Source organism: Acomys russatus, chromosome X (genome assembly GCF_903995435.1).
Source record: "Acomys russatus chromosome X, mAcoRus1.1, whole genome shotgun sequence".
Taxonomy (NCBI): Eukaryota; Metazoa; Chordata; class Mammalia; order Rodentia; family Muridae; genus Acomys; species Acomys russatus.
This window is the reverse complement of record NC_067169.1, coordinates 77,752,867-77,767,590: the sequence shown is the minus strand read 5'-3', so window position 1 is coordinate 77,767,590 and position 14,724 is coordinate 77,752,867. Positions and strand designations below refer to the sequence as shown.

The window sequence follows — 14,724 nt, the reverse complement described above, 5'->3', positions numbered from 1 at the left end:
AAGTCTTTTAAAAGCCACATTCATATTCTCAATTTACTTCCAGAAAATAACACTATAACCCTAGCCATTTTATTATGTTTCTGCAATTCTGTGACACTGATGTTTCTCATTGTACTTTCTCTGGCTTACTTATATTCAGAAAATTCTACTGCTGTGTCTTCAAGTTCACAAATGGTGGCTTTGGTCACATATATTACTGATCCCATATACCAAAGTCTTCTATTGTGTGATTTTCAGCTTATAAGTTTTTCTTTTTTTCCTTATATTGAAAATAGATTTTTTGCATAATATATCCTGATGATGTTTTCCCATCCCCCTACTTCTCTAAATTTCTCCCCAACTCCCCCTCCATCTAGATCCACTTCCTTTCTGTTTCTCATTAGAAAATAAACAGGTTTATGAGATATAACAATCAAACATAACAAAATAAATTATAATAAAACAAAAACTCGCACATTAGAGTTAGACAAGACAAACAAACAGAAGGGAAACAGTTCAAAAAAAAAAAAAAGACAAAAGAATCAGAAACCCACTCACTCACACACTCAGGAATCCTGTTTTTTAAAAAAAGCTAAACTAAAAGCCATAATATATACACAGAGGACCTAGTGTAGACCCATGCAGGCCCTGTTCATATTGCCAAAGTTTTTGTGAGTTCATGTAAGTTTTGATCATGTTGATTTAGAAGTCCTGATCTCCTGGTATCCTCCACCCTCTCTGGCTCTTACGTTATTTCTGCTTCTGCTTCCAAGGGTTTCCCTCAGCCCAGAGGAGAGAGATTTGATGGAGACATCCTATTCAGGGCTAAGTATTGCAAGGCTTCTTGCTCTCTGCATAATTTCTGGGTGTGGGTCTCCATAATGTTCTCATCTACTGCAGGAGGAAGCTTCTCTGATGATGGTTTTACAAGGCATTAATCTATGAGTATATAGCAAAATACCATTAAAAGTCATTTTATCACTATTTTTTGTTAAATATCAATATTAATTTGGTCTTACTTTAGGTCCCTGGGCTATCTTTTCTTGGGTTCTTGGCCGCTGAAGCATTGTTAGGTATGGGTTCCATCTAGTGGAGTGGGCCTTAAGCTAAATGAGATATTGGTTGGTTACCTCCGCAAGTTTTGTGCCATTATTACCTTACCATATCTTGCAGTCAGGACATTATTGTACATCATTTTGTGGCTGACGTGGTGTTTACATTTCTTTTTTGGTAGCCTGGGGAGAACATTCCTCTACCAAAGACTGGAATGTAGGGGCAAAGGTACTATGTAGGCACCAGCTTAACTTCTTCATGTTAAATGAACTGTATAGGTGTTGTTTTCAGCAATGGGACCTTGCTGTCAGTTTGTGGAGAGCAATTTATAGTCTTGGCAATAGCCTGGGTTGTTTGGAAGATTCCATAATGACATCTTTGGCCAACAACTAAATTAGATATAACAATCTCTGTAGTGGAAGCTTCATTTAGTGATAAGAGATGGGCTCCTTCATACACTTTTTTTTTCTCTTGAAATCCCTCTAACACTTTTATGTTATTGTTTTTATTTATTCTGCTTATCCTTATTCCAAGGATAAGTGAATGTGTATGAAACCTTTCCCTGGGTGCTGCCTAGAGAGGAAATGGGTACTTAAGTTTTACTTCCTGTGAGACATGAATTCTGCCAATACCACAATGTTTATGAGAGCAGTTATTTTCCTTGTGTTACCATTAGGGGAATACAAATACACAACCCCTTTATTTCAGCCTTTTCATGATTTGAGTTGAGAACTCTTCTTATAGTCAGTGTTTCATAGCTAACCTATAAAAACTGTGAGAATATAACCTTTGTTATTTAATGACTCTAAGTTTCTGCTGATTTAATACACAAAATTAGAAATAATATAGGCCTTATATCACTTAAAGTAGAAAATGCATGAATATGTTTTAGGTTTTAAAAATAAAGCAAGTATTTCTCAGAAAAGATGGTTTAGTAAAACAAAATAAGATAGTATTTAAATTTAGAAAGTCAACAGAATCAATTTTACTTCTACTACAGGATGAATATTAATGTTAAAATATTATTCTTAATATTATCAGGAAAATTAAGTTTAACATTTAACTGCATCCTATCTTTAACAAAATATTAGTAAGCTTTTAAAAGGGGTATATTTTAAATACCTTATGCAATTCTTAAAATAATAATAGGTGAGAAGTTAGAAGGAAACATGTTTGGGGTACGTATGAGCAAAGTGCAGTGATATGTATGTATGTATGTATGTATGTATGTATGAATGTATGCATGAAAATTCCTTGATAAATTCATTATCTTGTAGCACACAAAGAAATCTCAGTGATTTTTTTTTGTCAAAATCAAATAGCTGATTCTACAAGTTCATTAGATGAATCTGTGTCAACTTCAGAAACAAGTGCTGCAAAGAGGAGAATCTAAAACTAATCAAAGCAGTAGTTTTTATTGCTGTTTGACTTACAATACTTGAAATATTTTAAGACATTTCACATAAGTACAAGTTAATCTATTGAGACCATAAGATTTTTTACCGTTTTAATTACTAGATAAAAATGTACTCTTTTAATAAAAAATGTTCCTGAAGTGTATCTGTTGATTATCCAATAACAAATAGTCAGCACTGAAAATATACAGACAAGTAACATTATACAGATTGAGAAGATTATATTAGGAATTTATATGTATATACATATATGCACATAATAATTGATCAAAAGAGGACATGAATTTGAAAGAGAGTGTGGAGGGGTATATTGCAGGGTTTGGAGGGAGGAAAAGGAAGGTAGAAATGACATAATCACAAAAATATAATAATAAGTTGAGCGATAAACAATAGCTTCTAACACAGAGAAAAGGAAGTAATGCAGTGTCTTAAAAGCTTCATTTCTTAGCTGGGCTGTGGTGGCGGCGTGTGCCTTTAATCCCAGCACTTGGGAGGCAGAGGCAGGCAGATCGCTGTGAGTTTGAGGCCAGCCTGGTCTGCAAAGTGAGTCTAGGACAGCCAAGGCTACACAGAGAAACCCTGTCTTGAAAAACAAAACAAAAAACAAACAAACAAAAAACAAGACAAAACAAAAGCTTCATTTCTTGTCAAGATTTTTAACTTTTATAGTTACTTTTGTTATGTATATGTGTGTTTTGAAAACATCTGTCTGTGCACCATGTGCATGCAATGCCTGAGGAGGCAAAAAGAGGATGTTGGATCTTCTGGGACTGGAGTTACAGACACCTGTGAGCTGCCAAGTAGGTACTGAGAATAGAGCACCAGGTCCTCTGGAAAAACAGCAAGTCCTCTTAAACTCTGAGCCATCTCTCCAGCACTCTTCAACATTTTATCTTAATGCTAATCATTATTCTGTGTCATCAATAAAGAATAAACATATTTATGATGTAAATCTTGTTTGATTTATATTTTTCTTTATGTAAGCATATACTAAGAAACTAATTTAATCCTAGCACTCAAGGAGGTAGAGGCAGGCTATCTCTCTGAGTTTTGAGGACAGCCTGGTCTACAAAGTGAGTTCTAGGACAGCCAGGGCTACACAGAGAAAAAAAAAAGAAAAGAAGAAACTCTGATGTCTACAGGTGGGTATAAACACAGGCACTGCTTTGGCATGGTCGGGTAAGAATGAATTAGAAAAGATGGTATCTTGGTCTAACACTCATCTTGATGTGTAAAATGGTAGGCATGGGAGAAGGGTAGAGTTTAAAGGAGGCAACAGCTGTTACAGAAGACTGGCAAGTAGAATGACTTTTTTCCCCCAAAATCTCTCCAGCTAGCAAATTCTTTTGACCCCTCCACTCAAAAACTTGTCTCCCTATATCCAAGAAATGGTCATTTGTTGAGTGGGAGGAAACAGTGGAGCATAAAGCCCTAGAGAAGTGAATAAATTACTTAAAAATAATTACTTTTAGTAACAAAGCATACTTATGGAAAGTTAAGTATCTTCTCACAGCATGGGAAAAGAGACATTGAGGCAGGGTAGAGGAAAACAGAAGATTTTTTATCATTTGATCAAGTGATCAGTCCTCGCCACTGATTTCTTTAAGCATAGTTCAAGACTAAGAGATAAAGATTGCCTCTGATCTGTGGACACAGGAGGTTGAATAACGTGTAAGGGTATCAGGAATCAGACCCAAATCTGGGAAACTCATATCTTTCCCAGAGCAGGAGACATCTAGGAAAAGCTGAACAAAAAATTACAGACCTTTGTCTTATGAAGGAAGGACTGAATGTAGGAACTGCAGAGTTTAATAGACTGTCTAGGAGTTGAGGCCTAGACATTTAATGATTCCTCTACCTACTCGTATAAAAGTAATTGTCCTCTTACTGCCTCTCTCTCTGCTAACCTAGGCCTAGTCCTGGAAGCTTCTAGCCTGTGTATAATCTAGTATAGGCCTAACAAATAATATAGAAATGTATCCCATATCTTTACACTATGAATTTCAGGTAAAACAAAACAAAACAAAACAAAACAAAAAAACAGTGTCTTCTGGAACCAGTGTTGTTCACCCATCCAGGGTAATTTCATTGTAATAACAAAGACACTAAGTTTCCGGGATGCTGGTAGATCTCCTTCAGAGAGTGTCCAGTCTACCTGATCCCAGTTTTTCTTTTGTTACTTGTGGCTGTCTTTCTTAATCTCCCATGTCCCACTGCCCCACTCATGAGACCAGTTGTGCAGGCCTTGCAGCTGCTCACAGCCATCTGTAACTCTAGTTTCAGGGGATCTAATACCATTTTCTTATTTCCACAGGCACTGTGCACATGAGCCCCTATATATGTTAAATAAAGTTTTTAAAACATGATATAAATGCATATTATTATTGAATTAGCAGGCAGTCATATATTTCAAATCCAGAGGAAGGTTGAGAGAAAATAAAATTGAAATGATTGTTTGAGGCTTGTCTTAGGGTTTTTATCACCATAATAAAACTCCATATCTAAAGCAACTTGGGGAGGAAGGAAGGGTTCATTTCATCTTACAGCTTGTAGTCCATCATCCAGGAAAGTGAGGGCAGGAACTCAAAGCAGGAACCCAGAGGTAGAAGCTGATGCTTCCTTACTGGCTTGCTCAGTCTGCCTTCTAATATCATCCAAGGCCACCAAGACAAGTGTGGTACCACTCACAGTGAGCTGAGACCTCTCACATCAATCATTGTGCATGAAAATATACCACAGGCTTGCACACAGGCCAACTTTGTGGGGCCACTTTCTCAATTGAGACTCCCTCTCCCCAAAATGATTCTAGCTTGTGTAGAATTGATATAAAACCAGCCAACACAAGAAGCATTTGATGAAGAAAACCTTTCACTGTTGTAGGGTTAAAAATTAGGTTCATCAAAAGAAAAAAATTCTTATTTTCTCATTTATTCCCCAGCACTCTTCTTGCCTTTAACACATATGTATGGTTGGTGAGGTTTAAGTCGATATATTCATGGCATCATTGGTTAAATAATTATTTGAGACAATGAGCTTCATCAGATAGGTAGGGGTTGTATCCTTTTATAGAAAACACTGATGTACCAAGTTTGCAATTTTCCAATAACGGAATGCATTTCCAGATAAAAATTAAACCCAGGTAATTAAAAGTTTACACTAAAATGAACAACTAAGCCCATTTCCTGTAAGCACTTCTTTTTTCTTTTGGATTCACTTTATGTGAATTACATCTATTCCATAACTGTCAGCATTTTTTGTTTTAGTATATAAGCTTTTACTATTATGTTAAAGAATTTCATCCACTTACATCTATGTTAATTATCAATAGTTAAGGTCTTAATAGTTAAGGTCTGTTGTTGTTTTTCTGTTGGTTTTCTTGGTAGATGTTCCTCCTTCCATAATCTTTCATGGTGAAATGATTTCTTTAGTGATGTGTTTTGATTCATTGAATATTTTTTGGATGTCATCATTATAGATTTTTGTTTGGTGATTAGCTTTAGGTTAATACAAATATCTTTTGATTATAGAAAAGTTAGTCTTGAAATGATACTGACATTGGTTGTGAAACTAAAAGGAAAAAAAAATACCAAAAATAAAATCCTTGCCATCCGTTCTTCCTCAGAACTCATGAAAATGAAAGAGTAAGGAGAAAAAAATACAATATGAATAATTTTTAAAATGCAACTCACTTTCCCCCACATCCCCACATTTTAAATTTAATTTTTAAAAAATATTTTATTTATTTACCTTATGTCTTAGCTGGTGTTTCTATTGCTGTGATAAAACATCATGATTAAAATCAATTCAGATAAAAAAAAAAAGGGGGGGGAGTTTCTTTCAATCTGCAATTCTCTGGTCACAATGAATCACTGAAAGAAATCAGGGCAAGAACTCAAGGCAAGAACCTGGAGGTCAGAATTGAACCCCAACCTTGACACAATTTTGCAGTTGAAGCGTTATTCAGTAACATTTGGTAAAATTCTCTTAAAACACATTTGCAAGCTTACATCTGGTGCTGTAGTGAGCTCCAATTCCTTATCCCCAGTCACTAACCAGGTTCAGTTGTACAGCATTCTGTTTGGCTCTGAACTTCACAGCGAAGGAAATATCACTGTTTCTAAGCAATGATTTAGGACCTAGTTCCTTGTTTTTTCTTCATGTGGATAGTGATTTTTGCCATATTGTCTCTTGGGTTGTAGGAATGTTGGAGTAGGCTGTACTGTGGTCAGCAATGTTGCTACACTGTGTCCCATTAGAAACTACAAAGACCAGATTAAGATGTATACTGGAATTGTCTGCATAATTCTGTGATGCACTTATGGCTTGAGACAGCTTTATGAAGTTAAAAAAAATTCTGTTTAACAGAATATAGTTCTTTATACTAGGGCCACAGTTCTCCCTATGTGACTGTGATGGTTTTCTGATGTTCTGCTGATGGGCACTAAGCTAGGAACAGGGACTCTGGGGGATTTTCCTGGTGCGGGGTTCATTAGTACAGCACTGAGATCCAAGGCAAAGTCTTTGCTTACTTCTCTGTCTCATTTTCCAACACATACAAGTTTTCTCTGGTGTACTGCCTGAGATTGAGAGTGGAGAGTAGAAGATTCTTGGCTATCATACTAAAAGAAGCTCCATCCACCAGCACGCCCTGAGGAGGGAAGCCATGATGTTCTACCTAACTGTGGGTTTCACTGTGTCAGGCCTCATAATGGGTTCCTAGTTTGAGGCTAAGATTGTTTTTCTTTCTCTCCCTGAAAAGAGAAGTTTATTGAATTCATTATACTTCTTTACTTGGAAGGTGACAAAATTTGACTCAAGCAACCCTAGTTTTCCTATCATTTCAACCTGCCTTTGAAAAAATAATATCATAAAACATAGTATTATGATTTTCCACCTGTGTTAACTAGGTGTTGAAAAGGTAATGTGCACACACAACTATCCAAATTAGTGTTACTGTGAGTTGACAGTTATGAGAAGACTTTCAGCTACCACAATTTTGCTGTGTCTCTAGTATCAATTATATACATGTTAAACAATGTGGGAAATAAATTTAAAAAGTGACCATATTCACAATATCTACAAAAGAATAAATTTTTAAAAAGGGCACAAGATCTATGTGCTGAAAGGATAAGATGTTAATGAATGAAACTGAAGAAGAGGAGATAGAAACATATCTTGTGTTCTTGAGCTGGAAGAATTAATATTAGCAGCATATTCATGTAATTCCACATTCAACAATAAGTTCCATGCAATCCTTTCTAAAATACCAATGATGCTTCACAAAATTATAAATAAAAAATCCAAAATCCATTTGGAAACAGAAGACTCAAAATATGTAAAGCAATGTTCTTCAAGAAGAAAACTCCCAGGTTGATCACATTCCCGAATTCCAAAGTCTCCAAAGGCTATGAGAACCAGAACAATGAAGTACTGGCTCCAAAGCAGATGCAGACCAATGAAACAAAATTGAGATCTTAGAAATAAATTCACAAATTTATGGTCAATTGTTTTTTTTTTTTTTTTTTTTGACAAAAGTATCAAAGGGAGAAGGAATGGGTTCTTGAATATGATACAGGAAACACTGGATTACCTCATATAGAGCAATGAAAATGGAATCTTACAAACATCATATACAAAATTCATTTCAAAATTGATTAAATGTTTAAGCACAACTCATGATACTATAAAACTATTTCAAAGAAATGCAGAGAAAAATAACATTGGTCTAAGAAATAACTGATTTGGTATGATCCCCAAATTACAGTCAGAAAAATAAACAGACTTAACATTATTATAGCTGGAATTAACATCCTGAAGGAGTAGGCTTTATGTTTTCTTACCAAAATATGCTATGCGAGTTAATAAAGGTAGTCTATAGCTTAATTCAGCTTTTCCGTAGTGTGTGTGTGTGTGTGTGTGTATGTATGTATGTATGTATGTATGTATGTATGTATGTATATGACCATATTGTATGCCACAAGTATGTAGCCAGTAGCTATTCTTTACAGAGGAAGAAATATGAATTTTCTCACACAAAGAATAATGCATGTGATGACACAATAAAAGGTATTTATTGCTGAACATGGTGATGTGCACCTTTAATCTCAGTACTTGAGAGTCAGAGTGATGGATCTCTGTGAGTTCACACTAGCTAGGACTGCATCATGAGACCCAGACTCAAAAATTGGGAGGGAGGCATCTACCAGCAATTTTAAAGGGGAAAAACGTAAACTACTACTGCTACCACTTTGAATTAATAGAATTGTGAAGAATCTACTTCTGTAATTTAAGTCACCCAGTAATTTTATTATAGCAGCTCCAAGAAACTATAGCACCAGATCAAATATAGATGAGTTATTTTGGAGACCTGAGAGACAGAGTAATGCCTAGAAACTGCATTATGATTCAGAGGATTTCTTTTGCTAGAATTTTACTTTAGGGCAATAGCAATATTTTGGAACTAGACTGAAGTAGTTACACAACATTATGATGTACTGTTACTGTACTGTTTAAGTTGTTAATTGGGGAATATTATATTGTGAAAAATGCAAGTAATTAAAAATTTACATCTTAGTCATACATTTTAGAAAATTAAGTAATTCACAATGTTACAAAATTATACCAATATGTATGTGTACACAGTTTCATTTTTTTCAAAGCTTAAATTTTGTACCTGTTTAAAAATTCAAATCTATATTCTTCATTTCCTCCTTTCTATAGCCTTTTGTAGGCTTTTTTCTGTAATTCTAAATAAAAATTTTAAGGTAAGAAAGAGAAAACAGAATAAAGTATAGAAAGGCATAGAGAATCTATCCAAACACAGACAAAATGACTATTTAATTTTTTTACCGGGGGGGTGGGGGGAGGGAGAGAGAGAGAGAATGAGAATCAGTGAATATATTTGTAGGAATTATGGTTAAATGCAAATAAATTTTATAAACTCAACATAAAGTCAGTTTCATATTAAAATAATGGAATTACAACAATGACCAGATATTTAATATATCCCAATGATACAATAATAACACTTACATCTTGGGAGTAATCAATAGTCTTAGTGGATTTTGAACCTGCCATGGTACTGTAACCCTAGCCAGCTAACTACCAGTGTCTGTAAAAAGTCATTGATCCTAGAGGAGAAACTACTGCTATCATTTTCCTAAATGAATAGAGTCTCTAATTGTATCTTAAGCATTTATTTTTTTTATATCCACAGGTAAGTATAGCTCTTACACCTAATTTTGAGGCTTCTTTTGCAGCAGATGTAAACCATTACAAAGATCCACAGCTTGTCAAACTGCAGAGAAGTTACTGTGGGTCTCTTAGCTCCAATTTGCCCACAGCTGTAGGCTCCAGGAACATAACAGAAGAATAAGTGAAAACACAGAACAAGTATACCAAGATGCCCACTATGAGACAGTATCTTCTACACATAAAGTGATGCTGCCTTCATGAATATTAATAGTTTAAGTGGTCTATGTATAGAAAAATGCAAATAGAAAACAGCAGAAAACTATAGCTAAGTGGATTAAAGACCTTAACATGAAATCAGACACACTAAATCTGTTAGAAGAAAAAGTGAGGAAGATAACTGAGCTCATTGGTACAGGAGACAACTTCTTGAACAGAACACTGATAGCTTGAGCTGTAAGATCAACAATTAATAAATGGGACTTCATGAACCTGAAAAACCTCTGTAAGGCAAAGGACTCTGTGAACAGAACAAAATGGCAGCCTACAGACTGGGAAAAGATATTCACCAACCCTACATCCAACAAAGGGATATCATCCAAAATATATAAAGCACTCAAGAAATTAAATATGACCAAACCAACCAATACAATTTTAAAATGGGGTACAAAGCTAAACAAATAATTCTTAACAAAGGAATATTGAATGGCTGAGAAGTATTTAAAGAAAGGTTCAATGTCCTTAGTTATCAGGAAAATGCAAATCAAAACAACTGTAAGATTCCATCTTACACCCATCAGAATAGCTAATATAAAAACTTCACGTGGCAGCACATATTGGCAAGGATGTGGAGAAAGGGGAACACTCCTTCATTGCTGGCGGGAGTGTGAAGTTATAAAAACATTTTGGAAATCAATCTGGTGCTTTCTCAGAAAATTGGGAATAGTTCTACATGAAGACCGGCTATACCACTCCTGAACATATACCTGAAAGGTGCTCTACCATACAACAAGGACATTCGCTCAACTATGTTCATAGTATTTTTATTCATAATAGCCAGAATCTGGAAACAACCTAGATATCCCTCAACTGAAGAATGGATTAAAAAAAAACCCTCTGGTACATTTATACAATGGAATACTGCTCAGCTATTAAAAAACAAGGAAATCTTGAAACTTGCAGGCAAATGAATGGAACTAAAAAATATCATCCTGAGTGAGGTAACCCAGATTCAGAAAGAGTCGCATGGTATATACTCACGTATAAGTGGATATTAGCCACATAACACAACCACACTACAAAACACAGACCTAAAGAAGCTAAATAACAAGGAAGACCCTGGGGAGAATGCTTAATTCTCATTCAGAAGGACAACAACTTGAATAGACACTGGAAGCAGTTGAAGAGAAGGAACAGGAAGGGAGCCTACCATAGAGGTCCTCTGAAAGACTCCACCTAGGCAAGGATCAAAGCAGATGCTGAGTCTCACAGCCAAACTTTGGGGTGGAGTGCAGGGACTCTTATGGAAGAGTTGGGAGATAGAAGGACCTGGAGGGGACAAGAGATCCACAAGGAGACCAATGGAGTCAACAAATCTGGGCCCAGGGGTCCTACAGAGACTGATGCACCAACCAAGGACCATGCATGGTGAGGACCTAGACTCTCTTCCCAGATGTAGTTGATAGGCAGCACAGTCTCCTTGTGGATCCCCTAGTAGGGGAGGCAGGGGCTGCCTCTGACATGGACTTTTTTTTTTCCTACTTGTTGATCACTTCCCCTGGAAGGCAGCCTTGCCAGGCCACAGAGGAAGAGGATACAGGCAGTCCAGATGAGATTTGATAGGCTGGGGTCAGATGGTAGAGGAGGGGGGCTCCCCCTTTCTGAGGGCGAGGTTGGGGGGAAGGATGAGAGAGGGATGGTGGGACCAGAAGGAGATGAGGGAAGGGGCTACAATCTGGATGTAAAGTGAACAACAACAACAGCAACAATAATAACAACAACAAGAAGAAGCTCACCCAGAAAGTGGGAACACAATATGAACTGAGGACTTAAGAGACTGGGGACGGAAACCCTGAGAACTTCAGTTCTCTCCTGGTGAGCTCCAGGCTCTGTAGTTAGGTAGAACTATTGTAAAGTGGGATTCGAGAGAGTTATTGGCAAAGCCCCTTACTCCTTCTAACTGATCTGTCACAGTTTATGAGAATGGGCATCTGACAGAGATTCTCAGAGAAGGCAGCAGGTAAAGCACTTGGAGTCAGTAAGCCTTCCCCTCCTCCTTTGCTTGGCCACGCCTCTCCTTTCTCTACACTCCCACTAACTGTTCTTGCTCCTCACCTCCTCCAGGGATGGGAGGTGAGGAGACAACGGGGGGGGGGGGAGTGGATTTAACTAGGGTGACGCTTTGCTCACGTGACTGGCTTGGTGCCCACGTGGGCACCAGCCCCCGCGCCAGCTAGTTCTGCTGCGGGTACCTGTACCCAACACCCTCAGTCTCGCAGCACCAGTTCATTGAGCTGTCGCGGTTACTGTGAGCCCTGAGAAGGCACACAGGCCTCTTCTGGGTCTCCTAAGGTCGGTACTGAAATGCTGGCTTTGCTAGCAGAGCCAGGCAGGGGTGGTGGGGGTGGCAACTGGAACCAACAGCAGCGGGAGGGAAGGGGGAAGGGATCCGGGATGTCGGTGAGGAAGAGAACACAGAGGGTGAGGTGGGAGGAGAGAGGAAGGAAGACCCCGCAGCCGGTTCCCTTCCCTCACTCCACTCCGCGTACATTTTGGAGCAGGCTGGGGTGAAGGACCCCGCAGTGCGACTGTGAGCTGTAGATGCATTCCGAAGTGATCCACTCACACTCCAGACTATGAAGACAAATTGACCGGGGCCATAAGGGGAGTGGGGGTTGGGCAGTCTGCCTCCAGAGTACAAGTGGGGAACGCAGAGTAAAACGGAGTTTGGAGAGCATCCCGATTTAGTGCTCAAGGCCTGTAAAGAAATGGCGGCTGGGGTATGGTGACGGGGGTGGCAGAGGAAAAGGTTGGATGATGAATGTGGGCTGTAGGACAGGTACCCAGTCTCTGTGCATGCGCTGTGTCCTGCCTGTAGGTCCCTGTTGTTTCCGAGGGATTGTGACATCTGAGAAGGAGGGTCGACCTGCGCAGGATCCCTGCAGGTCAGTGATTAATGGCAACAGGGGCTGGGGCTCCAGGATTTGGTTCCCCACAGCCTGTTTCTTCCGGAGCCATTCCATGTAACACAGACAGAGCTTGCCACCCCGGAGGAACACCCACCCAGTGCGTGGAAGGTCCTGACATGGAATGGTTGTCTCGGGGTGGAGGAGGGGTGCAGGCAAAGGGCGCACTTGGAGGGTTGGGACAGCCACCAGGACCCCTGCAAAGGGCCAGGTGCAAAGACAGACATTAATGAGCTTGTGTTCTTAGTCTCTCACATCTCGTCTTTTGCTCCCTGTTTCCCCACCTTTTACCCTCGGCACAGGAAAAGGAGGGAAATCTTGACATGGAAGAACTCCGTGGTGAAAACGAAGGGAAGCTGGAAAAGGAGGGAAAGCCAGAAGACGAAGTAGAGCCTGAAGATGACGAAAAGTCAGATGAGGAAGAGAAGCCGGACAAGAAAGCAAAGCCAGCACGCCCGGGGAAGTTAGAGGAGGAGGCAAAGCCAGAGGAGCAGGGGCAACCACCAGATGAGGGGAAGCCAGAAAAGCAGGGAAAGTCTGAAGGGGAGGGCAAGCGCCAAGGGGAGGGCAAGGCCGACTCCCAGGCAAAGGCAGCCAGAGAGGCCAGGGCAGCAGAAAAGCGCCCTGCTGAAGATTATGTGCCCCGGAAAGCAAAACGAAAAACAGACAGGGGGACAGACGATTCTCCCAAGAACTCCCAGGAGGACTTACAGGACAGGCACGTAAGCAGTGAGGAGATGATGAGAGAGTGTGCAGATGTGACAAGGGCTCAGGAAGAACTGAGGAAAAGGCAGAAAACGGGTGGCTTTCACTGGATGCCAAGAGATGCACAGGATGCTTTAGTCCCCAGGGGCCAACAACGGGGAGTCAGGGGAGTGAGGGGGGGCGGAGGCAGGGGCCAGAGGGGCCTACATGACATCCCATACCTGTAATGCCTTTGGCCTTCAATTCTGACCTCTCAGATGAGAAAGAACATTGCTGGCCCTGCTTTCCCTGGTAGATACTTGCCAGGCCCTGTGCTTTAACCTTCAGCCGAAACTCTGCTTTAGGTGTCACGTCCTTACCAGCAGCCTTTGACCAAACTACAGTGCTCTCTGTCTTTCAGTACAGGATTTTCACCCATGTGCATGAGAAATATGTTCATGGTACATTGTAAAAATGAATAAACAAAACAGTTTGCAGAACCACAGATAAAGTATCTGTTTTTATAAGAATGTAAATATGCTTCCTTAATGCATCTGTGCACAAAGAAAACTATGAAGGTGTGTACACTAAACAGCTAGCAATGGCTATTCCTTCAAGAGAGACATAAATACATACGTGTCACATGTACTCAAATATTAGTCTTGCTGTCTGACAGTTGGGGACTCCCATGCCGTTCCTCTACCATGTGCCCACCATGGGTCTTTCCTAACATTTTCAGTGGCCACTGCTATCTCAATGTCTGTGTCACCCATTCTATGGCTCCTCTATATGTGTCCCCTCACCCCCATCCCCGCTTTTTGTGTGTGTGTGGTCGTCCTTACCTTTTGCTTTTCCTGACCTGTTTTCCTAAAGAATGTGGAGTACATATCACATGCCACTGTCTGTTTAAAAGTAAAATGTGACAATAATACATGATAAACAATTGAAATATGAATTGTTTGAATGGGCTTACAAAGGCAATGACATTTAAAATGCCTGTTGTTAGGACATAAAACTGATAAAGTTCACTTTACCTCTGGACCTCATGGCTAAAAGAATCAACTTGTCACGTTAACAGATTCCCTTGCTATAAAGACCAGTCTTGTCATTTTGAAATGGCACATTTGCTTCATAATACTTCCCAGTGCATTAGATGACACGCTAGAGAAGTGAGCTGTGTTGTGACCTGTCTTCCACCTCCAACAGGTGTTCAAGGA

General features: G+C 39.3%; 1 protein-coding gene across 2 annotated transcripts; it reads left to right on the top strand.

Moving 5' to 3' along the window:
* The first annotated feature begins 12,729 nt into the window (after nt 1–12,729).
* Nucleotides 12,730–14,018, top strand: LOC127184821 (transcription elongation factor A protein-like 3). Of its 2 annotated transcripts, none has more exons than XM_051141207.1 (2): nt 12,730–12,802; nt 13,126–14,018. In XM_051141207.1, the coding sequence occupies exon 2, from the start codon at nt 13,147–13,149 to the stop codon at nt 13,753–13,755; it is 609 nt and encodes a 202-aa protein (XP_050997164.1). In that variant the 5' UTR covers nt 12,730–12,802; nt 13,126–13,146; the 3' UTR covers nt 13,756–14,018. The 2 variants fall into 2 exon arrangements, with proteins under 2 accessions (XP_050997164.1, XP_050997165.1); XM_051141208.1 differs by having other exon boundaries at nt 12,734–12,796; nt 13,115–14,018.
* Nucleotides 14,019–14,724: the final 706 nt, after the last annotated feature.

Coding starts and splice junctions, on each gene's coding strand:
- LOC127184821 (XM_051141207.1), top strand. CDS start 13,147: ATGGAAGAACTCCGTGGTGAAAACGAAGGGAAGCTGGAAAAGGAGGGA.